This window comes from Octodon degus, unplaced genomic scaffold (assembly GCF_000260255.1).
Source record: "Octodon degus isolate 3935 unplaced genomic scaffold, OctDeg1.0 scaffold00116, whole genome shotgun sequence".
Classification (NCBI taxonomy): Eukaryota; Metazoa; Chordata; class Mammalia; order Rodentia; family Octodontidae; genus Octodon; species Octodon degus.
In genome coordinates, this window is record NW_004524692.1 from 6,052,617 (window position 1) to 6,079,357 (window position 26,741).

The following is a 26,741-nucleotide window of genomic DNA, read 5'->3' on the forward strand; positions in this document are numbered from 1 at the left end:
TTTCCTCTGTCTGTCTCACTCATGCCCGGCTTCAGACTGTGCAGCTGGCACTGGATCAAAGGGTGTGAAAAGGTAAGGGTGGATTTAGAAGGCATGTAAAGCACTGCCCAAGAGAAAACACAAAAAAGAAGTACAGATGCTAGGGGATGGCCTTGATGCACCGGGTTCTGGGAGAGGCACAGTGGACTGACTGCATGTCCACAGAAGCCCGAGGAGGTCCTAGGCTACCTGAGAATCTGGTGGGATCCACGTGGGAATGGGGGCTGGCAGAAAAAGTGAGCTCACTTTCTTTCTGGGAGAAGACAAGAGCAGGAAGAAAGAACTGTTACTGGCAAGTACAGTCACATGGAGGGAGTATAAAGGTACTGATGGGAACATGGAGCTAAAGCAGACTGATAGAAAAAAAGAATGGAATTTGCAAGTACTTGAACTTTGGTATGAACTTGCATACTCCTTGGCCTTATAGATTTTTTTTCCAGAGCCCCTGAACCATAGATTTTGTTCAATGTCTTCCCACTGACTCTCTTTCTCCTTGAACATCAGCAGCTATTTATCCAGAATTCTGCTTCTCGGCTCACAGGTGCCCCAAGCCCTCTTCCCTCCACTTCACAAGGTGTGTGGGATGGGGACAGTCTGGGCTAATGTCAGTGGGCTATCCAGGCAGGTCTTTTCACAGTGCCAGCAGGATAGAGAGCACTGGAACTTGTACTGTGCTCCTCCTGCCCTTTGATTGTAGCAGCTGGGCTGGGGTTGAGCAAGGGAAAGAATTTTAAAGTGGGCTTTGTGAGTTGCTGTGAGCTCTAAGCACTCGAGACTAAGCAGACTTCACTTCACTAGCTTAGTGTGTGGGAGCTATCTGTCCAAGTTCAGGGACTGTGGTTTTCACAGTGGCCTTGTCAGCTCACAGCAGAAGTGAACAGCCATGAATTGAGGAAACTGTGGCCGGACAGGCAGTGAGGCAATTCTGCTCCCTGACTCTGTCCTGCCAGATTTGTAACTGCCGAGCCCAAGCACAGCTGAGAGTCTAATGGAGAGAGGTGTATCTGAGCCCTCTGTCGTATGGCAATGTCGTGGCAAACTGTCACCCTCACACTCCTTCTGCTCTTCAAGGGACATCAAGGCCGAGGTAAGGAGCCCAGCCTGGCTGGGGTGGGAGCTGGCATGGACTTAGGCATGTGCCCTTGTGAGGGATCCAGGAATCCACAGCATCGGTGCTGGTTACATGGTCCCTGGGAACATAGTGAGCCAGAGGGGAGAGGGGGAAGCAGCTTGGGTCCTGTAGACGATCGTACAATTGGACGGTTCTTCTTCTGAGTGAAACGAGAAGCTCTTTGAACCTATGAGTGATGTGTGCCTTGGGGCTTTGTATTTGCAGTGTTCTCTCACTGTCTTTTGCGTCCCTGCTCTGTCACCATCTCTTTTTGCCCAACTACCGCCTTCTCCGTGGTGCCCTCCCCCTACTGAAAATGCTGGGTTGCCACCCAGAAACACTTCTTGCACTGCTTAATTTTTTCTCCACAGTACTCATTACCATTTTACTTATTTATTTTCTGTCTCTTTCAATCTCTTCTTTAGTCTCAAGGAACATAAAATCCTTGAGATAAAAGCTTTTGTCTGTTTTGTACATCATTGTATCCTCAGCATCTGGAACCAGTTCTGGCACAAGCAGACATTCAGTGAATATTTACTTCCTCTGTAACATCCCCCTTTCTATCCCTATTCCCTTCCTAAGTATGTCTTGAGTGGCTCTGCGCCAGGTACTGTGCTAGGTGGTGAGGATTCTGTGGTGGACAAGTACATGGTCCCTGTGTTCATGAAGCCCACAGCACATCAATCGAGTGAAAATGAAATTATATGTCTAGTGTGCGGCGCTATGCCTAAGGTGGGTGGTGACCAAAACATGCTAAGTGAATACATGAATTATTTTCAGGCGTCTTAGAGGTAGACTGGGATGACCTCCAAGTCACAGGCCACAGGCTGAGGCTTAGGCCCTAAGGTCTAACTTTGGGTCCTAACTTTAGGATTTACTTCTCCTTCCTGAGGAAGCCCCAAAGGACAGGTGCTTTGGGCCTGCGGTGAGATATGTTGGACAAGAGCCAGGCAGGGCAGTTAGCAGTCAGGGTTGCCAGCTGTGCGCCTAGGTTGTAAGAGCTTTCACTTCTCTGGGAGTGGCTTCCTATTGCGATGGCTCTGGCTGGGGTCCCAGTTGGTTCTAGGAAGCCAAAGTCATTTTTACTCATTTCTTTCTCAGCATGACTCTTCTCGGGGTGCATGGTGAAATTGCTGGGCAAGGGGGAGAGAGGGGGCAGCCCCATTCTGTAGGGCATTTTGGCGGCATAGAAATCACTCTAGAGAGTCCGACTGTTGCCTTTTTAAATGAACCCTTTTTATTAAAGTGTGACACAAGTACAGAAAAGTGCACACGATTACAAATGTGCATCTCAGTGAGCTATTGAAAACAGCATATCTTCCTTCCTATTTCTTGCCTCTTTCCTTTACCTCAAAGATAACCATTCTTTTTCTCAAAATAGTCTCATTTGTTTTTCTGTTGTTTCACGTGTATACTGATGAAAGTCTTTATTGCAAATAATGTGATGAATATTCCTATTTCTAATTGTTTCCCAAAATAAATTCTTAAAATTTCATTTCATCTTTTATAGCCCTCTTTCTTTGACTACTAGCATCATAAGTTAGTTTTCTGTGGACCTAAATGGAATCGTGTGATATGCAGGTCTGATTTCTTTTGATCAATATCTTATGAGTTTTATGTATGTTACTGCTTGTCACTGGTCAGGGCTGTGTGGCATTTTATTGCACAACTACATCATACTTTATTCCTTCTAGCATTGATGAACATTTGAGTTGTTTAAAAATTGTTCGTTATTATAATAATGCTGCTAGGGGGCTTTTATGCAGGTGTGTCTGTTGGATATTTTCCAGGGTAGACTCGTGGAGAGCACATATACACATTTCCCAGAGTTGTTGAATCAGGCACCACATAGGAGTTCCACGTTACTTTAAGGCCACTGGGTTTCCATTCTGAGGATCTACAAATGGAAAATGGAATTGCAGGAATGTAGAGCCTACAGGAAGGGAGCTAACGAGAGAACACACCTCTATGGCCTCTTCACTGCTCTGCATGAATTTCTACATTACAATCACTTTTGGGAGTTAAATGAGAGGAATGCCTGAGTAAATTACTTAATAAATCCATTAAGCATTTAGTATGTTCCAAGAACTAAGCAAGCTCTTATAGAGAAACTGAGATGAAGCAGGTGGTGATTGGATCTGTAAGCGTCCTGCAGCTGGGGGTGGAGGTACACACCTGTCGTCCCAGCACTCTGAAGCCGAGGCAGGACGATTGCAAGTTTGATCCCAACCTGGGCAATTTAGCAATGTAGGGGAACCTTATCTTGAAAGAAAAAAGGGCTGGTGATGGATAATTCAATTCCCATCTTCTCCTCTCCCACTAAAAGCAATCTTTCAGATGGAGGAAAATCAGTGTGTACACTAACAATAGTAAAAGAAGAAAGAAATCTGTGTCATTGACAGGCAAGATAATTTAAGAGTGGAAAAGGAACTGAGAAGTGGAGATTTCTTCTAAGTAGGGAAACTGTAGACCTGGCCATGAAGTACATCTTTCAGGAGGCAAAGATAGGGAAGAACAATCTAATCAAAGGGAACAGCCTGAACAGAAGCAGGGAAGACACAGGGTTTGAATAGGAAGCATCAACAGCAAACAATAGTTTTGTTGAAGAACTATAGTCCTGTATTATGGAGGAGAGACTACAACACTAGGGACTTGTGCTGGGTCAATTGTGGTAGAAGGAAAGGGTTGCTTTGCTTGAGGAAAGGAGTTAATCTGATCAGTACAAAGTTTAGAGGAAGAGAGGACAAGTGGCCACTGGCTGGACAGGACACTTTATGATTCTATGAGTTTGCTTTGTCTGAAACTGGCCCTGGCCCCAGCCCCTTCAGACCTCCCTGGGCTCCAGTCCCTCAGTCCCTCTGTTGCTGAGCCCTGCTGCCAGTTTTGTGCTCAGGTTCAAACTGAGAAAATCCCAACATCCTTTGTCGGCCTGTGAAAATTCAGCTCCCTCTGTGGCTGTCCCTGGCCCCCTCTCCCCAGGGCTCTGGCCTCGTTTCTTCCTTGCATGGGCAGGTCTAGCTTGGCGGAAGCTGAGCTGACTTGGGTTCCTGTCTGCAACGGAGCTCACAGCTCTGGTTGGTGGACTCGGTGCTGGCTAGGTCACAGGAACTCCTGGGCCGTTCATGCTTGCTGCCCACTTCTTCCTGAGGCTGCAGTGGAATTCACCGCCTGACCTCTGCTCTTCTTTTGCAGAGTTACTATTTTATATTAGCTTTTCTTAACCACCAGAAGAAAAGCCCCCAAGGCTGCAGGCAGTAGCAGCAACAGTTGCTGTGACCCTGTGGGCTTTGTGGCTTCTGCCTTCTAAAAACTGCCACTCACATGGGTCTGTTTTATCTCTTACTTTAAGCACATGAGAATGTGTGTGGAAATTTTCTTTCATATTGGCATCTTGTGTCACCTCTCTTGTGTATATACCCCCTGAAACAGAGACTGGGATCTTTCTAAACCAGTTGTACTACTTGGTTTTCTACAGAGGAACCCCATGACTCTGTCCCCATCTCTTTCTAGACCAGTGTTATTCCCATGAGGTATTGTTGAGGGCCGTAGGAGAAACTTCAACAAAGAGCAGATATAGATTCACAGCCTCCAGCCTGAGGGGGCCTCTTAGGTTCCTGGGGATTCTTGTTTCTGGTCCATGGTTTCTTCCATCCCCCAAAAAGAGATTCCATACCATTATCGTCTCTTCAGAGACTATCGCAGGCTCCAGAGGCAGTGTAACATCAGGCAGATCACGCACCTCATTCTTTAAATATTTAACAGTCTATGTAAAAACTTTTTATGTATAATTCATATTCAACTTAGTCATAGTGGAGAAATGTGTTCTTCTACACAGGCTTCTGTAGTTTGACTTGCTTTTGGAGTCGAATATACAGGAGTTTATTTGTTAGACTGTATACCTAATTACTAAGCGTATTTTAACACTTGTGCTTTCTCTCACAATTTTATAAAGGAAAAAACAAAATAAAACCACCACAAAACGCTTTGGTATTAAGCTCATATTCTGCTCCTCCCATTTCTAACAGTGGGGGTGGGGAGCTTTGCTTCCATCTGTATTAGACCTGTAAGACAGGATGGGGGCACCCTTACAAATGCTGCTGTAGTCCTACTCTCTTCCTTGCTCCTTCCTCCACTGAAGAAGCAGACCTTGAGTTTTTCTTTCCAGTGCCATCTCCTCTGAACAGCCGCCCCTAATGCCGCCAGGCAGAGGAAGGCATGCTATCCTTCTGCCAGAGTCACATCTTGGGCCCACACAGCTTCACAGGGTATCTCAGGCCACATCTTAGCTGGCTGATTTAGGTCTGTCTATTTTTCTTATAGATTACAACAAGTACGTGAAGACAGGAATTAAAACTTTTCCTCTGTCTTGACTCAGTGATCTTAATCACCATCTTCTTTAAAGGAGTGATGTTAAAAATAGCTACCTACAGGGGTGGCACGAGCAATAACCAGTCATGCCAGATGCCAGCTGTGAACAACCTAATCAGACTCCTTGGACTACCCTGGCTGAGCCTTGGCCCTGCCTTTGAGCTAGCCTCTGTGTGTGCCAGCGGTGCCGGTGGTTCATAGCTCGTGGCTGTTATCCTCACATGCCTTGCTCTGGCTCTGCTTCTTCAGAATTTGGCTTCTATTTCTTACTTAAAGTCCTACATTGCCCATGGATTTTGGCTCAGTGGCAAGCACTTCTGAATCTTATTCTGGAATCTTTAACTTGGCATGGCTTGTTGCTCTTGGTTTTTCTTCTTGTAAAATACTCAAGATCCATCGGTACCATCACCCCATCGGAGCCTTACGTGGTGTGGAGACTTAGGTACCTAATCCTTGAGTCAAGTGCCTGGCTCATGAAGTATAAATCCATGGACTGGCTCCTTTTCTATCAGGCTTTCCTTGTTTGTTTGTTTGTTTGCTCTGTTTTATTTTGCTCTCTGAAGGCAGAGGCTTGCTACGTAGTCCAGGCTTGCCTCAAACTCTGCGCCCTCCTGTCACAGCCTCTTGTTGAGTGTTGATGTTGTAGGCATGAGCATCTGGGCCTTACTCTCAGACATTCACATCTGATGCTGCTAATGCTGATTAACCAGCCTTGGGCCTTCCATCTCCTTACTGTCACCAGTTACTTGTTATCTGGGGAGAGCACATACATGTTCCTGTGCACCAGTCTATTAAAAGCTCTCCCTCACTGAACTTGCTTGGCTTAGTCTCTTACAAGCAATTCATAGTAATTACTTTATCTTTTCCCCTCCTGTAGCCTGTAGAGGTGATGTCTTATTTTTAGGAACTAAAGTTTTACAGCACATGTCTATTTCTCTGCAAATGCTGCTTATCAGAAGACTGGGTGTTTTAACAGTTTTAGTTCTTCTACCTCTAATATTCTACAGAAGGTTTGCACCTTGCTCTGTGCCCTGTCCCCAGAGGACCTTTTAGCTTGTTGATCCACGTACTTGAATGGTTTTCCTCTAGCTTTTTTGATCTTCTTGTCTCTCGTTGATCTTCATGTCTTTCACTTCTCAGCTCCTAAGGAAGATGTTTCCTGGCCATGAGGCTAAAGAAGTCCCCACATACCACCAGTCACTCCTATATCACAACTTAAAACTTCTTTCATGGCACTTATGTCTCCCCAGAAGAATTTTGCTTGAGTTTTCACTTATTTATAATGTGTACCTCAGTGGACTGTAAATTTCATGAGAACAGGGATCTTTTTTCTTTTGCTCTTCCCTGTACCCTAATACCCAGAACAACTGGGCAGAATTCTCATCTGGGACAATTTCCCCTTCCCAGGGGACATTTTGTTTGTCATGACTGGGGCTAGGGGTGCTATTGGCCTCTAGTGGCTAGAGACAAGGGGTGCTGCTAAACGCCTGTAAGAGTACACAGTACGACCTTTCACTTCTCCAACACTCACACGCACCCACACCCAGACACCTACTCACACACATACCCCAAAGAATGATCAAGCCCTAAATATTGTGTGTCAAAGTTAAAAAAATCCTACCCTAGAGCTATACCTTACACCCAGAGAGTGTTCAATAAATACTTGCTGAATACAGGCAATGGGTCAACATCTCATTTCTTCAGAGGGTCTTAGTTATTCTTAGAGATGCACAGGAACATAAGTTTAGGACTTTTTCCGTATCAGCCTGTAAATGTGCCTAATCTAGCCTATTCCACAGAAGCTGTTTTGATCCTCTTCTTTCTGGCTGTCAGTTGGGTAGTTCAGCTGCAGGAAGACTTTTCTGATATTTATTTAAGAGATGGGCTTAGTTAAGAGATGAAATGAGGAACTTTCCTCTGTCTTTGATTTAGCTGGAGTGACATTTCCACAATGAAAACACCCCACATTGTGCTCATCAAACTACATTTGAGTTAGAACTACATTTTACTTAGAAGAACTCCATGAGAAGTAGCCATCACTTGTTTTTTAAATTTTTGTACTTTTTAATAAAGATATAACTTATGGGAATGTGCACACAATTTAAACAAGCAGGTTGGTGACTATCTATGTGTCTCTATATCTCACCAAGTTGTAAAATATTTCTAGCATCCTTCCTACAAGGATTTTTGTGCTTCCTCAGAGTTCATAATATCCTCAAAGTGACCAAAACTCTAATTTTTTGCTTTATAGATTTTTAAACTTCATGTACACAAAATGATTCATTCTGGACTCTTACGTTTGGGTTCCTTAAATCTTGCAAGTGAGATCTATTCACAATGTTGCTATTCACAAGGTTATTTCTGATTGCCCTGCAATACTCCCCTATAAGAATGTAGCACAACTTCTTAGTAATAATTGATTGATACATGAGTTTGGACTTTATTTTGAACAAAGTCTTTATAAATGTTCTTGCACATATTTTTAGAAAATAAAAACATTCTATTTCTTGAGTGTGTACAAATTTAATCTTTTATGGTTAGTGTGTTTTTGTCTTACTGGTTCTTTTTTTCAGCGTAACTTTTTGTTTAAAAGTTTTTTTTTTTTTTTTACAGGGAACTGGGGATTGAACTCAAATCCTTGCACTTGCCAGGGAATTTTTTTTTTTTTTGGTGGATACATCAGGCACATGGCTTTATTTTTATTTATTTTTTACATTAATTTTATTGAGAAAGAAGTAGCAATGAGACAGTTGCAAAAAGAGAAAAAAATAAAAAAAGAAAAAGCTAAAACTGGTTGGTAGGCAGTTATAATAATTAATACATTGTATACTGTTGTCTTTGTAGTAGTTATTCATAGTACAAGAGGCAGACATGATATTTTGTCTAAACACTATTAGTTTAAAACTTCCTTCTCATTGAACTAAGAGAAAGTAGCTGTATATCTATGCTGTTTTGAATATATACATATATATATATACATATACATATATATATTTCACTATATATAATGGTCCTTCATTTATATCCCCCTTTTTTTAAACTTTTGTCAGAGATGGGTATTTCACTGCCATTCATATATTATAGATGCATGAATTCAGCAAAGTAATCCAATACAGTCCAGTAGTCCATAACAGTAGAGGGTTATCAGCAGGGCTGGCAATGTCAGAAGTTGTTGACTTGAGCCTTTTTCATCTCAGCCTATTAATATGGCTTTACTTTTTATACCTTGTTTTTATACTTCTCTACTGGATGGTTAAGACCAAGATAAAGCAAGACCTATAGAACAAGAAATGTAACTTTTGCATCTGCCAAGGTCAGTCAGATCCCCTCAGGAGTGACCCTGAAACCCTGTACCGCTGTTTGCAGATCCTTTGTCAGTGTCAGCCGTGTGGATGGGTCACGGCCTACAATGCATCTTGATATCGGGTAGTGGAAAGTTTTCTTCTTTAACTTCTTTCTTCAAAATGGCCTTCGCTATTCTAGGTTCTTTATCCTTCCATAAATTTTACAAGCAATTTATTAATTTCTAAAAAAAAGTAAGTTGCTAGGTTTTTCATTAAAATTCTATTGAATCTGGAAGAATTGACATATTACAAATATAAAGCATTCCAATAAAATCATGATATTTCCCTCCATTTATTTAGTTCATTATTTTTTTTCTAGGAAATGTTTTTTGCATTAGCTGTAGAAATCTTATTTATTTATTTATTTATTTCGGAACTGGGGATTGAACTCAGGCCCTTGCACTTTCTAGGAAAGCACTTATTCTACTGAGCTATCTCCCCAATCCTTAAATATTTCTTGTTGACTGTATTTCTAGCTATTTAACATTGTTTTCATTCTGTTTTAAATGGTATTATTTTCAAAATTTGATTTTCTATATATAAAAATATTGAAATATAGATGATTTTTTGTGTTGACCTTATTCTAGCAACCTTGTCAACTAGTTTTTCAACTAGTTTTTCCCATAGTTCTCTGTCTGTTTACATAATTATATCATGTGTTAATAACAACAGCTTTACGTATCCATTTTCAATTTTTTCCATTTATTTTTTCTTCCTTTGCTGAACCAGGCATGACTTGATGAAAGAGGTGATTATGGCATTCTTGTCCTGGTCCTGCACTCAGAGGAAGGCCTTCTACGTTTTGTCACTAAGCATAATGCTAGCTGTAGGTTTTTTTTTTTTTTTTTTTTTTCTTCCAGGAATTGAACTCAGGTCCTTGCACTTGCTAGGGAAAATAACTGATTTTTTTTTTTTTTTTGGAACTGGGGATTGAAGTCAGGCCTTGTGCTTACCAGGGAAGCTCTTATTCCACTGAGCTATCTCCCCAGCATCTGTAGGGTTTTGATAGCTACTATTTATCAGATGAAAAGTTTCTTCCAAGTTAGTTTGGACCTTTTTTACGTGTGTTTATAAAAATCAGATGAATGTGCATTTTTTTTTGCCATAAAGAAATGATAAATTAGCTTGATGGTATAGCTCAGTAATAAAGTGCTGCATGAGGAACTGATTCAATCTGTACTATAGAAAAAAGCAACAACAAAGGAAATGATAAATGCTTGAAGAAACAGACACTTAACAGGATTTAAATACACACACACACACACACACACACGGCACTGTATAAATTTTGTGCATTAAAATTAAAATTAATTTAAATCTTAAACATATGACTCTGGTAGATTTTAATAATAACTTCTATGCATATAAAAGTGCCACATGCTAACTGATTGCACCACTGGAGCTTCAGTTAGAGATAATAATTTTTTTCTTCTATTTTGTTAAATAGTGAGTTTTATTCACAGATTAAAAATGTTAGGGCCTGCCAAATAGCTCAGCGGATTAAAGCACCTGCAAGCAGGCACAGGGACTGGGGGTTTGATTCTCGGGTCTGCAGTGCTGGCCCTGCACTGAGACAGCAATTGAGATAGGGCATGGTGGTGCGTGCCTGTAATCCCAGCTCTTGGGAGGCTGTAAACAGGCAGATCACTACGGGTCCAATCTGGTAGTGAGACCCTGAACACCCCGTAGACCCTTCCCTAAAATACAATAAATAAATAAATAAATAAATAAATAAGAAAAAAAAGTTAATGAATTTTGCACACTTAAGATGAATCTAATTTATCCAGCATGTATTATGTCTATTTAAAGCTGAGCTCAGTTTGATAATATTCAATTTGCATTTATGTTCCTGAGTGATACTGGCCTGTTAGTTTCTTATTAAATTTCTGTCAAACTTTTCTGCATTTTAATGTCTTCAAATATGAATTTAAAAATAAGTGTCTAAATTAAGTAATTAGTTCTTTTGAAAGAAACATCACAGAAATAACTAGTCTAAATACCAAATGCCATTACTCAAGTAAGAACAAATTATATTTCTCCAAGAACTTTGCCTTAACTCTGACCAGCAATTATCTTATAATTAGTAAAGAAGATGGATTTCCTCTTTCATTATATAAGTCATTATATCCATGCATAAAAGGTAGAAAATAAAGCAGCTGGGCTCAGTAATATATACCTGCATTCTAGCACTTTGGGAGACTGAGATGGAATGATTACAAGTTCTAGTCTTGCCTGGGAAAATTAGTGAGACTCTGTCATGAAACAAAAAATAAAAAGGGGCTGTGTTTAATATCCAGCAAAAAAAGTAGAAAATAAAGTAAGGATTTATTACTAAAAAATATACAACTTTGTCTATGAAAGAGATTGATACCAATTTATGTTGCTTATTTACTATCTACACTATTAATTCATACATTTGAACTGAGCTAGTGTCCTCTGCACTTGTTCTGGGAGGGCATTGGGTTTCCTCCATATGTTTCTGCATTTGATTCTTTACTGCAGATGTTACTAATTCAGGGATTTCTTTTTTCATTTCCAATCTGAGTTCCTCTATACCTTTCTGCAGCTGTTTCTTTATTTCAGAAGCCGTTGATTTATTGCTTTCAGCTGTGTGATTCCCAATTTGTTCTGTGTTAGTGTCCTCTGCACTTGTTACGGGTGGGCTTGGGTTCTGAGATTGCATTTTGCTCCTACTCGTCATTTTGTGTAACTCTGTCTTCTGACCTTTGTTGTAGACCTTTGTTGCAGTTACAACCTTAGCACCTACTGAAGTTCAGGTGCAGATCTACAAAGTTTGGATTTATCCAGCTGTGCCTGGCTTGGGTCTGGCTGCTGTGCTCAGCTCCTTCCTGCTGCTGCCCTTGGGGGTGAAGCTGTTGTGCCCCTCTGGCAAGATGTTCTGCTCCTGGACTAGCTGGGTGGTTCTTCCCCTACACTCTCTGCAGGGATTGCAGCTGCAGGGTTTCACCCCAGGCCTGTATGCCAGGCCTGAGCTGAGTCTGGAGGGGACAAGGTGGAGTAGGGGAGAGAGGCAGTTCTCCCACACACTCACCGGGCCTGGACTAGGACTGGATCTGGGGGTTCCTGGAACACGGCAGAAATTCCTTCTGGGCAGGCGGGGTAGGGGAGGTGCTGCGGAGTGGTGGGAGGCATCCCAAGGGGGTGGAAGAGGGTGTCACCCATGCTGTGCCTGGGCTGGGACCAGTAAGTCCCGCCGGCACAGGGTAGCTGGAAGCTCTCCCACACACTCACTGGGCCTGGGCTAAGACTGGGTCTCGATACTAATTTATATGTTTTACTAAACTCACTAATAGACATATCTGGGCCTGGGGTCTTCCAGAAAGGTTTAAAAGTACAGATCGAATTTCTTCAATGTAGGAGACTCTTCCGAATTTCTATTTCCTGTTGTGTCAGCATTGATATGTTTACATCTTGCAAGAGATTTTTTTTTTTTTTTTTTTTTTTGCGGAACTGGGGATTGAACTCAGGCCCCTGCGCTTGCCAGGGAAGCGTTTATTCCACTGAGCTATCTCCCCAACCTCCTTGCAAGAGATTTCATCCACTGAATCTGAATTTTTGAATTTGTTGACAAAGTTCTCATGATATTTTCTTTTCTTTTGTCTTTTTTGAGAAGGATCTCATTATGTAGCTAAGGCTGGCCCTGAGCTCTCTTTGTAGCCCAGGCTGGTCTCACACTTCCAACAAAATGTACCTGCCTCAGCCTCCCAAGTGCTGGGATCACAGGTGAGCGCCCTCATGCCCACATTCATATTTTATTGTCCTTTGAAGTATTTGTGTAGTCTCTAGTGATGGTCTTTTATCATTTCAGACATTTTCAATATTTTCCTCCTTTTTTTTGTGGTACTGGGATTGAACTCAGGACACTGCACTTGCCAGGCAGGCACTAGCACTTAATCCACTGAGCTATCTCTCCAGCCCTATTTTCCTCCTTTTATTATTGATGCTTTCTAAAAATATATGCATTTGAATATTTTTATTTGAAGAACTACTTTTACTCTGCTGAGTACCTCCATTGTATATCTGCTTTGTAATTCACTGATGTCTGCTTTTGCCTTTATTATGCCCTTCTTTCTTTGGGTTATCATTATTCTAATTACTTGGTTTTTTGTTCCTTGAGATTGACACTTAGGTTGATGACTTATAGACTTTGCTAACATTTGAATTTATTTATTTTTTTCTGTTTATTTTATTTTTTATTATTATTTTATTTTTAAAGAATATTTTTTACTTACACAAGATGTAATCTACATATTATGAGGTCTACTAGACATCTTTTTTTAAAAAATGTAAATAGGGCCGGGGAGAGAGCTCAGTAGAATAAGTGCTTGTCTGGCAAGTGCAAGGGCCTGAGCTCAATCTCTGGTTCCACCCAAAACCCCCCAAAATGTAAAGAGATTTACAGAAAAATTGAGCAGGAAATACAACTCCCATAGAGCCTTCATCACCCACAGTTTGCCCTGTGTTTAACACTGTGTGATACATCTGTTACTGTTCCAGAACTGGTATTAGTACACTTGGGTTAACTCAAGCGCTCAGCCTGTGCGCATTGTCTTGCTCTTACCTGGGGTACTTTTCTGGGCCAGAACCCTATGTTTCATTTAGTCTGCACATCTCCTTAGACTTGTCTTGACTGAGCCTGTTTCTTATAATTTCCCTGTTGTTTTACTAATCATTTTTTTTACATATGCGTATTAAGTATACAAAATTTACAAGGCTTTGGACAAAACAGTTTGTGTTCAAATAGAGAACTTACAGTCTACTTTAAATTTTTTTTGAGAACAATGTACACACATGTTTATTTTAAAGACATATTCCAAAACTAAGATGTACAGTATAGAATAACTTTTCTTTTTTTAGTACATGATTTTTCTAATTTCTCCACATTCAAATTGATAAGGACTTTGGCAGCATCTACACAGAATTCTTGTTTTTTAATTTATTTTTTTCTATATTTTAGGGAAAAGTCTGGAGGGTTTTCAGGGTCTTACTACTAGATCAGACTCATAGTGATTCTTCTGTTTACAACCTCCCAAGAGCTGGGATTACAGGCACATGCCACCATGCCCAGTCTTAATTGCTGTCTCAGCATGCCCCAGGGGTGGGGCTGGCACTGCAGGCCCAGGTATCAAACCCTTGGCCCCTGTGCTTGCTTGCATGTGTTTTAATCCACTGAGCTATTTGGCTGGCCCTTTACACTGAGTTCTAATCTTGTTGAAAATTTATTTCTAAGTCAATAACTCATAAAGCCAGTACAAAGCAGTATTTATGATTCATGAAAACAATTGTGTTCCAGAGGCACAAATCATAGAACTACTGAAATTACCAGCTGGACAAAACTATGAAGATAGGAGCTGGGGAGATGGCTCAGTGGAATAAGTGCTTCCCTGGCAAGTGCAAGGGCCTGAGTTCAATCCCCATTTCTGCCAAACAAAACAAAACAAAACAAAACAAAACAAAACAAAACAACCAAAACTGTGAAGATAAACCAATCAATTGATAGGTGAAATTTTGTATATCATGCTGTTGGATTTTGCTTCCTAATCCACTCTGCCAGTCTATTTCCTTAAATTGGTAAACTGAGTCTATTTATAATGATGGTTATAATTGAGATGTACTGACTTATGTTTGATATGCTATTTACCTGCTGTTGTGTACCTCTTCTTCTACTGTGTTTAATCATTTGCCTTGTTTGGTGGGTTCTTTCCATTCTCATTCATGGAGTTGGGGTCATTTTGATCCCTCTCTAGAATATCTTTTACTAGTCTGTGTAGGTTGGCTTTGTCATGAGGAAATTCTTTAGTTGTTCTTTGTCATGGAAGTATTTCACTTCTCCATCAAACTTGAGAGTTTTGCAGGGTATATCAGTCTGGGTTGGAATTTATTTTCTTGAAAGACTTGTAGTATTTTGCTCCATGCTCTTCTTGACTTGGTGGTTTGTGAAGAGAAATTTGCCATTTATTCTGATAGGTTTTCCTTTAGATATGATGTTTCTTTTTTTTCTAGGGGCTTTTAGTATACTGTTCCTGTGATAAATTTCTGGGATCTTGATTACTGTATGTCTGGGTGTTTTATTATTATTATTATTATTGTTGTTGTTATTATTTTTTTTTCTGGCAGAACGGAGGATTGAGGCCCTTGCACTTGCCAGCGAAGCACTTATTCCACTGAGCCATCTCCCCGGCCCCTGGGTGTGTTTTTCACTGGATTAATGTTATTTGGAGTTCTTTATGCTTTGGTTACTGAATGTCAGATTGCTTCACCATATTTGAGAAGTTTTCTGCTATTACCTCCATCCATATTCATTTTATATCATTTGTATTGACTCCTTCTTTCTCATTGATGCCTATTAGTCTTACATTGGTCATCTTTGCATCATCTTGCAGATTTTGAATTATTTTTCCCTGCATCCTAGTTGTTTTTAAGAGATCTTTTCTTACCTTTTCACTAACTGCAATGGTGTCTTCAAGGTCTGAAAGTCTATTCTCAGTTTTATTCAAATGGTTTTGCCAGCTTGTGATTGAGTTTTTAATTTTCTGTGTATCTTTTTGACTCTGCTTCATGTGATCTGTTTCTTTCCTGTATTGCTCATTTAAGGATTCCATCATTTTTATATTCTCCTCTATTTTTTTCTATCAGTGTCTTCTTTAGAAGCACTTAGTACTTCTTTCATTATTGTTATCCTTTCTTTTTTTACTTCAGAAATTATTTCTGATCTGATTTTCTCTATACCTTTCTGCAGTTGTTTCTTTACTTCAGATGCTATTATTTCAGAGATTTCAGGTGTGTGCTTTCCAATTTCTTCTATGCTAGTGTCTCCTGCATTTGTTCTGGGTGGGCTCGGGGCCTGAGAATGCATTTTGCTCCTTCTCTTTGTCATTGTGTATAGCACTGTCTTCTGACCTGTGGTGTAGAGCTTTGGAACAGTTATTACCTTACCACCAGGTCCAGATCTACCAAGCTCAAACTCATCCAGGTGGGTGTAGCTAGGGTCTAGCTGCTGTGCTCCACTTCTTCCTACTGTAGCCCTTAGAGGTGAACCCTCTATGCCACTCTGGCAAGATGTTTTGCTTCTGGATTAGCTGGGTGTGTCTTGCTTCTAACCTCTCTGCAGGGAGTTCTGCCACAGGGTTCTACACGGGGCCTGTCTGGTGGAGGACTTTCCACATATACGCCTGGCCTGGGTGCTGGCGGGAGTGAGGATCTGGTGGGCCTGGCTGCCCCACTTACATGCCAGGCCTGTACACTGGCTGGAATCAACATATAAATGTAAAGCTACAAATTTCCTTCTAACCACTATATTAGCTCTATTCTGTACCACTTAGTTCTAAATATTTTACAAATGTGATTATGAGTCATCTTTTGAGTCCATACTCTGACTACTGCATATCTAGAGATATATTACTTATGTCCCAAACAATGGGATATTTCTATTATTTATTTATTTTATTTTTTTTTTGTGGAACCGAGTATTGAACTCAGGCCCTTGTGCTTGCCAGAGAAGCACTTATTCCACTGAGCCATCTCCCCTGGCCCAATATTTCTGTCATTGATTTCCTGTTGAAATCCATTGCTGCTTAAAGAACATAATCTCTAGGATTTCAACATTTTGAAATTTGTGGAAGCATGTTTTAATGCACAGATATGAGTTATTTTGGTAAATATTATGAATTTTCTTTTAAAAAGAGTATGTAGGGCCGGGGAGATGGCTCAGTGGAATAAGCGCTTCCCTGGCAAGGGCCTGAGTTTGTTCCTGGTTCCACCAAAAAAAAAAAAAAAAAAAAGTATGTAGTCTGTAGTTGCTGGTAGTATTGTTTTATATGTGCTAATTGTGCGAAGCTGGCTAATCATGTTGTCGAAATTGTTATATATTTATTGAGTTTTTGTTTGCTTTTTATATCTGTTACACAGAGAGGTGTGAGACAAAAATTTCCAACTATGATTGTGCACTTTTTTTTTGTTCTTTTAAGTTTTTTGTTCTTTTAAGTTTTGTTTCATATATTTTGAGTTTATAATTATACATGTGGAGACTGAAGTGGCTGCATTTTTATTTAACTGGGCCTTTAGAATATTTTTATTAAAGTGAACACATAACAATTGCATATATTAATGGGTCTAGTGTGACACTTCAATACATGAATTCATGTCTTGGGTAAGGCTATGTCAGAAAATGATATAGCTGTTACCTCATTTGTTCTTTCTGTTGATAACATGAAAAATCTCATTTTTATAGTTAGCCGATTGTGAGTTAGAATTTTAGAAGTTATTCTCTCTATTCAATTGGAACTCCTATTTCCACTCCCCTATGCCCAGCCCCTCCCATACTTTGATAGCAACTATTTTATTCATTACTTCTATGAGATCAGATTTTTAGCTTCTATATATAACAAGAGTATGTGGTCCTTGTTTTATGGTATCTGACCATTTTCACTTAGCCTCATTTCCTTCTGTTCCATCCATATGGCTGTAAATGAAAGAATTTCATTCTTTTTATGGTGGCACAGTCTTCCACTGTATCCATGTATTATAGTGCCTTTATTCACTCATCAGTTGATGGCCAAGTAGGTTGATTCCATACCTTGACTCCTGTGAACAGTCTTGCTATAGATATCCAAGGGCAGGTGGCTCTGACATGGTGACTTCATTTCCTTAACATATTAGGATATCCGGTAGTGGGAATCACAGGATAGCATGGTAATTTTATTTCTAGGTTTCTAAAATTTTTATTTTATTTTACTTTTTTAGTATGTGAAAAGACTTTTTATTATTTGACTATTACCATATAGTATTAGTGTATTTCTTCCAGTGGCGAACTAAGCACTGATAACATTTCTCTTTGATTCTCTCATGAATCTCAATACCATCTGTCTTTTGGTGGATTCAGTTTCATATGACGTCTGTGATACTTCCCGCGAGGATACTTCGTCAAACCCAACAGTGCTTCGTCACAAAGAACATTTTGCTAAATTGTTCTACCATGGGTCCCTGCTCAAGGATTTCACTTTCATTTTCTTCTAATCTGGTTTTCAGCACTTGATCATATGTTTCTTCAATATTATGGACAGGATTTGGTTGAGGCATAGGCTACGAAATAACCCTTGTGTGTTCATGTGGAATGTCCACAGAGGGGTGGTAGCATACTATTGTCCTGCCATCAGATGTCAAAGCAAGCTCTACTTTGCAGTTATAGTCATCTGGAAGAGAAGAATATGTGGATTTATAGCAAACACGAGATAATGCTCCATTCTGGATTGGAAATAAATGCTTCAAGAGAGCTTCCTTTGGTATAGCCCATTTTACTGCTGCTGTTGCTGTCATAGTACATGAAGAAGCTTGTCAGGTGATATGAAAAAAGATGTGGGAGAAACAGCCTTTCAAATCTGCTTCTAGGCACCAATTTTCCTTCCCTAGGCCACTATCTTGCCCACATCCTCTAGGTTTTTTTTGAAAACTCTATACTGTTTTGTATAATGGCTGCAATGTTTTATATTCCTACCAACAATGTATGAGAATTCTCCTTTCTCTGCAACTTCACTAGCATTTTTATTTTATTGTCATCTTTATTTTAGTCATTCTGGGATGAGATTATATTCATTACATTCATTACTGGGATGAGATTACATCTCAATGAAGTTTCGATTTGAATTTCTCTGAGGATTAGTGATGTTTATCATTTTTTCATATATATATTGGTCATTTGCATATCTTCTTTTGGGAATTGTGTATTCAGGTCATTTTCTGATTTTTTAATTCAAATTATTATTATTTGCTATTGAGTTCATGGATAATAACATTCTGGGTATTAATCTCTTATTAGATGAATACTTTGCAAATATTTTCTCACATTCTGTAGGTTGTTTTTCCTTCTGTTGACTAATTCCTTTGCTCTGCCAAAGCTTTTCAGTTTCATTTAATCCCATGTGCTAACTTTTGCTTTTGTGTATTTTCAAGTAGGGTATTTTTGAATTCCCAATTCTTTCTTTTGTTTTACTTCTCCTGCTGTTTGTACCTTCTATCACAGTCTTAATTTTGCTCTTTGAATTTATCAGTTTAAGGATTTCTGTTTGGTTTTTTAATAATGGCTTCTATCTCTTAAACATGTCTTTCAATATTCAGAGTATTGAAATATTTCTATTTTTGTCTTCAAGATCTTTGAGTTCCTTTAAAATAGTTGTTTTAAATGGTCTGGGAATTATTTCATACTGACTTCTTCCTGGTCAGTTTCTGACACCCTATTTTGAGTATGAGATGAAGTTGTGGTTTCCTGAAAGTTCCTGTTGCTTGTTGGCATGTGATATTGCTGGGCATTAGAGAAGTAGGTATTTCTTCCAGTTTCCAATTCAGAAATTCTAATCAGGCTGCTATTTTCTCTGATTCTACAATCACTTATTTCAGCACTGGATGGCAGGCTTGTCCAAGATCACCAGGAATCTGCTAGTGATGTGTTGCCAGTGTTTCAGCGATAATTGGTGATCCAATCCTAGGTTTGTCCAAATTAAGTTGGTGTGTTTTTCAAGGAAGTATTTAGACAGAATGGTCATTCTTGCAAACCTCTCCCCAAGGTCAGGTAGGCCCAGATGCCTCACCCACATTTGCTGCCCTGTGATCAGGCACCATAGGATTATGCCTGGCTCTGGGTAGAGAGTTATCATGGATGCACCAACTCAGGCTTCCGTCATTCCCATGGACACCAATGCCCCAAGCACATCCTGAGATCACAGCCTGCCAAGACCAGTGGAGCACTGGGATAGGAATAGAACCTATTGCTGAGATGGACTCATTGGCCAGGACTGAGCAGCCACAGGTGATGCCAGCTGGAATAGAATGACAGTAGCCTGGGGTCATGTATCTTCTCTGGCACTGGAGTTCCAGAAGCTCCATCCGAGGCATCCATGGGAGGATGGGGGCTGTGCAGATCTTCCCAGTGTTAGGTTTCACCAGACTAGCAGTAAGTTCCAGGTGAAGCCCCATGCTTTCTACCCTGTCGTACTCCTAGTGAATGGAGTCTTACTCCACACTGTGCTGCCTAAGGTTGGGGTAGTGTGTGCCGACAGATTCGTGGCCACCAGGGCTAATGCTAACACAGGTCCTGCTTGAGTTTCTCAGCCTCAGGGATGCACAGAGGACTAAGTTACAAGTGGTGCTGAAACATGAGTTTGTCCCACTGGTGCACAGTCTCCTCCTACTGCTAAGGTTGGTCTGATGATGAACTTTTTAGACACTGAGTGCCCAGACTGCAACTAAAGACGTGCTGACTTACCGTGAAGTGCCAACATTTCAATTAAGCCTGAATGCTTGGCTGCTGGGGTGAATCTGGGGCAGCGTGGCTTGGATGCTGAGAGGGCTCTGCATGCACTCTGTGCCAGGATGCAGGCTTCACTCTGGCAGCCATAGTGCCGAGTTTCATGTCTAAGGCCTGGATTTAATTTGCTCAGCTTCCCAAGCAGGAGATGCCTTTCTCCACACTGGGCTGCTGGAACCTGGGGAGCAAAGACACAGACAACTCCTTCTCTGCCTTCTTCAGTACATCTTTTTATTTTTCCATAACCAGGCACTAAAGCCTCTCAGCTGATTTTCTCAGTTCTTGTGAGAGCAGTGTGGCCCATAAATGGCTGCTCACACTGGACTGCTTGTGGGGAGAGGATCGCATCTTGCTCTGTCTCCCTCGCTGTCCCTCTAATGCTTGCCATTTTAATGGAGCCATTGGGATCATTATTCTCCTCCAAACTCCCTGACTCTCCCTAACCTGTGCACACTGACTTTTTCATTTCCTGGATCCACTGGGCTGTGACACAGTGTCTCCGCCAAAAAAGGGCAAGAGGAATTTGTATTTTTCTGTACTGACTACGCGTAGCCACTCTGGTGTGCCATATCTCCCAATATTCTTTCACTCTTATCTTGATCCCTAGAGAAGAAAATGCTGGCGTATGTGTGGGAAGTGTAGTTTTCTTTTTCTAATTACTCTAACTTTAGGGAATAACCTTTGCCCAGGCTTCCAGGTCACTGATAAATTGGCCAGCACTAAGGAGTAACACCTACAGTCTCACGTGTCAGGTGCTACATGAGAAGACTGTGAATCTTACTCTGAAGAGTGGCCACAAGCTCGTGTGTGTGGAGCTAGTCTTCTGGGTCTGGCCACTGTCCACCTGTAGTTGCCTCAATGCTGCTAGGAGGAAGTCACATCTGACATGGAGTTTATAACACTGCACTTACAATTATACCCTGGAAAGCCAAATCGCCTAGATTTCAAGCTCATCATGGGCCAGTTACTTAAGTCCTTTCTAACTCAGCTTCTTCTCCAATAAAATGAGGATTATGCCTTCACAGAAGTAAGTAATTAAACATTAAAAGTTTTTGAAACCTGCTTGTCACTTGGGAAGTACTCAAGTGATTCTAATTATTACCACTGGTCTGTTGGTTTATTCAGATTAGAGGGTAGAGCTTGGAGAGCAGGCAAGGCGGGTGAGGGATGTACACTTCAGGGTTCACTTAGGCTCTGAGCTCCTCTCTCTTGTCTCCATCCTCTCAGGACAAGGGAGTTCACATCCACCTGCTTGCCTTGTTCGGATTTCATACTTTTGCTGCCACCTTCAGCCTGGGTTCTCTTTCCTAGGATGCTCTTCTGGTGATCGTGTGGTCAGCCTCTCTGGACAGCCTGTCTTGCTACGGCTCCCCAACACTCAGACGAACCCACAGACAGTTGAATGGAAGACGAAGCTGCCCTTACACAATGACACTAAGCTGATACTGCGTTTGAAGCGTGCTCCCAGTGTGGTCTCTCCACCTTCCTTACCCTATTTGAACAGTACACTTGAGTTTAAGAGGGAGAACTGGAGTCTTCTCATCATGGCAGCAAAGCCAGAGTACAGTGGTCTCTACAAAGTGGAGATAACCGATGAGAATGGGACAGTTTTTTGTATCCAGTTCGAGGTCCTCATAGTTGGTAAGTCTCCCAGGACTGTTCATGCTGCCATTCTGATTGTGTAGGACTTATATATCCACAAGTTTGCTGATCAGAGTCTCTGCTTCCAGATCATGTAGAGAAGCCCCACCTGCATGTAGAGAGAAAGGTCATAGATGAAGGAAAATGTCAAGCTTTTCTGTCCTGCTTGGCCTCCAGGAATGACCATGTGAGCTATGCTTGGTACAGAGACAGCAATTTGATCCTGACATCGGGGAACCTTTCCCAGCTGGTGGTGCAGATTGATGCTAATGAGCAGAACACGTATACCTGCAATGTCAGCAATGCTGCCAGCTGGGCAACTGAAAGTCTCAGGCTCACGCAGGGCTGTCTGGGTGAGTGGTGCGCTTTGGCTCTACTGAGAGCTGAGGGCCGTGGACCCTACCCACAGGCTCCTGTGCAGGACAGACCTTGCTATGAGATCCCTTGGCCTCCTTTCTTGGTGCCTTCTAGCCCTTCCTCAGCAATGGCCTGGCTCTGGGCACATAGTTTTTACAAAGACAAATGTGTAAAGGACTATATTGCATCTCTATCTCCTTCTAGGGGCACGCATTGCCCTCCACATCTGGAAAGCACTGTTTTTTGGTGAGTCTTGCAAAGGCTTCTGACCATTAGGTTTTTCTTTAGAGACCTGACCTGACCTGCTTCCTCCTCCTGACCCGTAACTTACCAGGAGCCATGCAGTTGTCAGGAGCTGGTGACTCCACACAACAGTACGTGACTCATCGGGAGCCTCAAGAGAATCACAGACTCACTAGATGAGTTCTGTGTTCATTGCTTGTCTTTTTTTTTCTTTCTTTTGTTTTTGTACCATGATGGGTTGATTGCTTTATCAAGAGACATATCTGAGATAAATTTGTATTTTTTTTAAAAGATAGCTAGTTAAAGACTTAATGTGCCACCAGTGTGGACTTTATTGGAAGAAAAGACCTAAAACGTTATGCAATTACTGACCTGAAGAAACTTGAAGTAACACTGGGGTAGCAAAACAAAGTTCTGGTCCAAAAAAGGACTACATAAAATAAGGCAGTGTGTAGTGACAAGGGCATTGGCTTTTTGACCATGACAAAGATGGGTTCATCATTGTGATCTCAGGCAGATTCCATCGTGGGCTTCATCTTTTTCTCTTGTATAAAATGGGCATGATAACAAGAAGTACCTCGCAGGCTAGCTGCTAAGATGAACTGAGACAAGGTTTGTGAAAAGCTGCTCAGCAAGTACGTGTACTGCTGGGTTCTTTTCCTTTTCCTCTTGTTGGTCGGATGCTACAGCAGGCTCCATCTGTGACACAGAGACTACATGTAGAAATTCAAATCAGGAAGAGCAGTGAAGGTGGGGTACCACGGTGGTGAAATAGAAGACTTGATTGGCACATGAAGGGTGTGCACTGAATATTTATTGAGTTAAATACCATGGGTAGAGAGAACACTTGCTGTACCAGGAACTTCAGTGGCTCATGTAATCTGCCCATTTAGACAGATTATAATCTGGGCCAGGTCTGTCAGATATTAATGTTCATATTTTTGGCATCACTCTTATGGAGTCAACCAACTGAATAGAGTGATGACCTTGGGATGAATGCTAGGGGATGAGGAGACCAACTGTGCCAGAGAGCAGAGTGGGTTTAGAGCCAGCCCCTGCCACTGACAGGTGGGAAGCAAGATGACAAAGAGTGACAACTCAGCCCTTGTACCCTCTGTGCCCTCAGAATCCAGGTTTTGGCCCTTGTGGGTGGTCATTGCGATTGTAGTCATGCTGATTCTCAGCGCTCTCACTTGCTTCTGTGTGTGGAAGAGGAAGAGGAAGAGAAAGCAGTCACGTAAGTGGGATCTCCTTGAGGGCGTTTTGTGGATCAGGTCCAGTGGCTGACACCTGTAGGCAGTGGGATGTTCCTGGGTGTACAGAACCTCCTTTTTGGGCGACTGTTGGGATATGGATGTGCACAGCTGAGGAATGACAGTCTGTGGCTCTAAGGCCCTTTCTCCCCCTTCTTGCTTTCTTTGGCAACTGCTAGATACAGTCTGATCTCCAGTGTGCAGAGCTAGCTGCAGATGGCTGGTCTGGTTGGGGACCGCCCACTTAATAAAGTATGCCAGGGGTGGTTGTTCCACTCTGCCCTTTGGGAAGGGAACAGAACTGACACGACTGTTTTCTAGAGCCGCTCTGAAGGTCTTGGCCAGCTGGGGTGCTGGGGGTACCCATCGGAAGTGGAAACCCGCACAGCAGGCCCTTTGGAGGCTTCTACAACTGATTTTTGCTTTCTTCCCCCTACAGAGCCCAGCCCTTCAGAACATCTGACAGTGTACGAAGACATCAAGGAAGTCAGGAGGAATCAAGTAGGGCACGCTAGGGGTTGGGTTCTCTCTGCTGGCTTGGAAAATGCTGTTTGGAGGATGGTCATTAAGAGTAGGGGGGCAAAGAGAACTGAACAGATACCCTTTCAAAGTGATCCTCAGTGCTTGCTTATCTCTTTTTTCCCCATCTTTTTCTTAGCTCTGGCCACATAGGAAAAGGGAAAAGGAAAGGAGGTGGAGAAAATAAAAGGGAGGCAAAAGGGTTCAGAACTGAGCCTACCAAGAAGGGACAATGAATGGTGGTGCTCAGCAGAGGGAGGAACGCTGTTGCTGCCCCCCAGATTGCACCATGGCTTCCTCGGTTTTGCTTCATCTTGTCAGCTAGGCCGAGTGCCAGGAGAAGTGTAACCTTCTCATATTTTTTGTGCTTGAGCCCAAATTCTCATTTTCTTAGCAGATAAAACCTGACTTTCATGGGTCCCATAATCATTACTGAGGAGAGTAGCCAGCCAAAGCATGGTGATGTGTAGCTAGCTCCCTGGCCTGTGCTTGTAGCTGGTTCCCTGCCTGTGCTTACAGCTCAAGTCTAGCTGAGGCGCTAGAAAGAGAAGTAGTTTGAAAGGAAGCCAGGAGCCAGAGTGGTGACATCGGGGAACCCTTCTCATCAGCTCTCTGCAAAAAGAGGAGGAAGCTGCAGAGGGGCTTGGATGCCCCCAGTTCTATGCCCCTGACCAGGGCAGGATGTGATAATAGACCTGGGAAAATCCCTGGTGGGTCAAGCAATACAGAACTGCGGGTGTGAGGAGTTGTGCCACAGGAAGGAAGTGTCTTTTCACCACCATGAGTGGTGCTTGGCTGGACGATGCACGTATGGGGTTTCCTCTGCTCTGGTCACATGAGTGAGGCTTCTGGGCCTCATAGAATAGACAGACAGCTTCCTTTGGGAATGAAGAAAGTTTTCCTTTGTCTTTTTGCTCATCCTAGCAATGGAATAATATGAGCTGTATGATACCTGTAAACTCTGTCCTAAATACAGAAAAATAAAAAATTAAGGTTCAAGCAGCCACGTTTGCTTGGTGGCTAAGCTGTGGGGCAAAGAAAATCCATTATAACAGTGATTGACATCATCCAGGTCTTTGGTTTGAGAAAGGTTAAAGGAAATTGAAAGGGAAGGAATTTGAATAAACCCAAGGGGCAGCGTCTGTCTGACGGTAGTGCTGATGGGAATGGAGCTCCTCCCCTGGAGCATCTTGGAAGGAGGGTTTCTCGATAGTCATTCGTTCTAGAGTCGGATGGAATCTCAGTGACACTGTGATTTGCATAGAAAATAGATAGCTTGTGATCACAATGTTAAGTGAAATATATCAGATACACTAGTTTAAATATTGTATCATTTCTCTTATATGAGAAACCCAAAGTATAAATGAATTAAAAAGCAAGTAAAAGGTAGATGATAGAGATCAGTGAGAAAGCTCAGTGGACTAAGTGCCTGCTTAGGCAAGCGCAGGGGCCGGGGCTTGATCTCCAGTACCACAGGCCATGCAGGCCCTACCCCGGGGTGCACTAAGCTGGTCACCGAGAACTCGGTGCGGTGGAGCATGCCTGTAATCCCAGCACTGAGGAGGCTGAAAACAGGAGGATCACTATGAGTCTGAGCTGCATAGTGAGACTCTGTACCACATACATTAAAAAAAGATAGATAATAAGAAACAGGAAAGTTGGTCTTTTGAAAATGGGAAGAGGATCAAGAGATGGCGGGAGATGGGAAGGAAGGGAGGGAAGGGAGTGTAATAAGAATTATGATATGTTGTATATATGGACCAACTCCCATTGATGAATATAATTATTATCCATGGCAAACATATACCAACAAAAATAAAAATTAAAGAAAAGGAGGAGGATTACCTGGCCTGGAGGATACCTCACTCAGGTCCAGAGAAGGAAAATACGTTGCCAAAGGGAGGCACTGAGGTGTTGAAGCTAAAGCCCTGAAGACTCTTGGGCTTGGAAGGGTGTACCCACTGACTTGAGCTTTTCACTCTTTTGTAGCCTTATCTGTGGCGGGGGACAAATTATAGTCACCCCTATCTTATAGGAGTCATTTATGGGTAAGGGGAGACCATACATAGAAAACAAATGCTTGACAAATGGCAATGACCAGTAATAACAGAGCAGGACTAGCATTCATGTTGGTGGGCTGCTGAGCACATCCAGGATTCTTTTAATTAAGACCTCAAGCTTCTGCCCAGGCAGGGCTGAGGTGAGGGACAGAAGAACTGGACTCTAAGGCTATCCTGGATCAATGCTTCTGAAAAGCTTTTTTTTTTTTTTCCCCTCCTCATTAGTATTCTGCTTTTACATCACAACCCTCACAAGAAACTGATCTTACTTTATATTCAGTAATACGAGGTTCCCAGAAGGTGAGTCTCCTTTTGGGGGGCACCATGGGTGCAGCTGTGTGCCTGGCATGTGCATAGGCAGGCGTGGGTGCAGTGTGTGTGTTCAGAGTGTAAGCATACTTTGTCCGCCCTGATTTGTACCTCACTAGCTGCTGTGGAAGGATGACATTTATTTATTTATTTTTTGTATAAGAAAACTTGCTTTAA

The 26,741-nt window shown here is 41.8% G+C and overlaps 1 protein-coding gene across 2 annotated transcripts in view; it reads left to right on the forward strand.

Annotated features, from left to right (window-relative positions):
- Positions 1 to 955: 955 nt before the first annotated feature.
- The window catches only part of Cd244 (CD244 molecule), a 30,248-nt gene continuing 4,462 nt past the window's right edge, over positions 956 to 26,741 (forward strand). For both annotated transcript variants that reach the window (XM_023699812.1, XM_023699813.1), the window contains exons 1-6: positions 956 to 1,126; positions 21,494 to 21,823; positions 21,913 to 22,176; positions 23,550 to 23,660; positions 24,116 to 24,177; positions 26,481 to 26,555. In XM_023699812.1, coding sequence (XP_023555580.1) covers positions 1,060 to 1,126; positions 21,494 to 21,823; positions 21,913 to 22,176; positions 23,550 to 23,660; positions 24,116 to 24,177; positions 26,481 to 26,555 — 909 coding nt within the window. In that variant the 5' untranslated portion in view covers positions 956 to 1,059. The remainder of the gene's footprint in view (positions 1,127 to 21,493; positions 21,824 to 21,912; positions 22,177 to 23,549; positions 23,661 to 24,115; positions 24,178 to 26,480; positions 26,556 to 26,741) is intronic.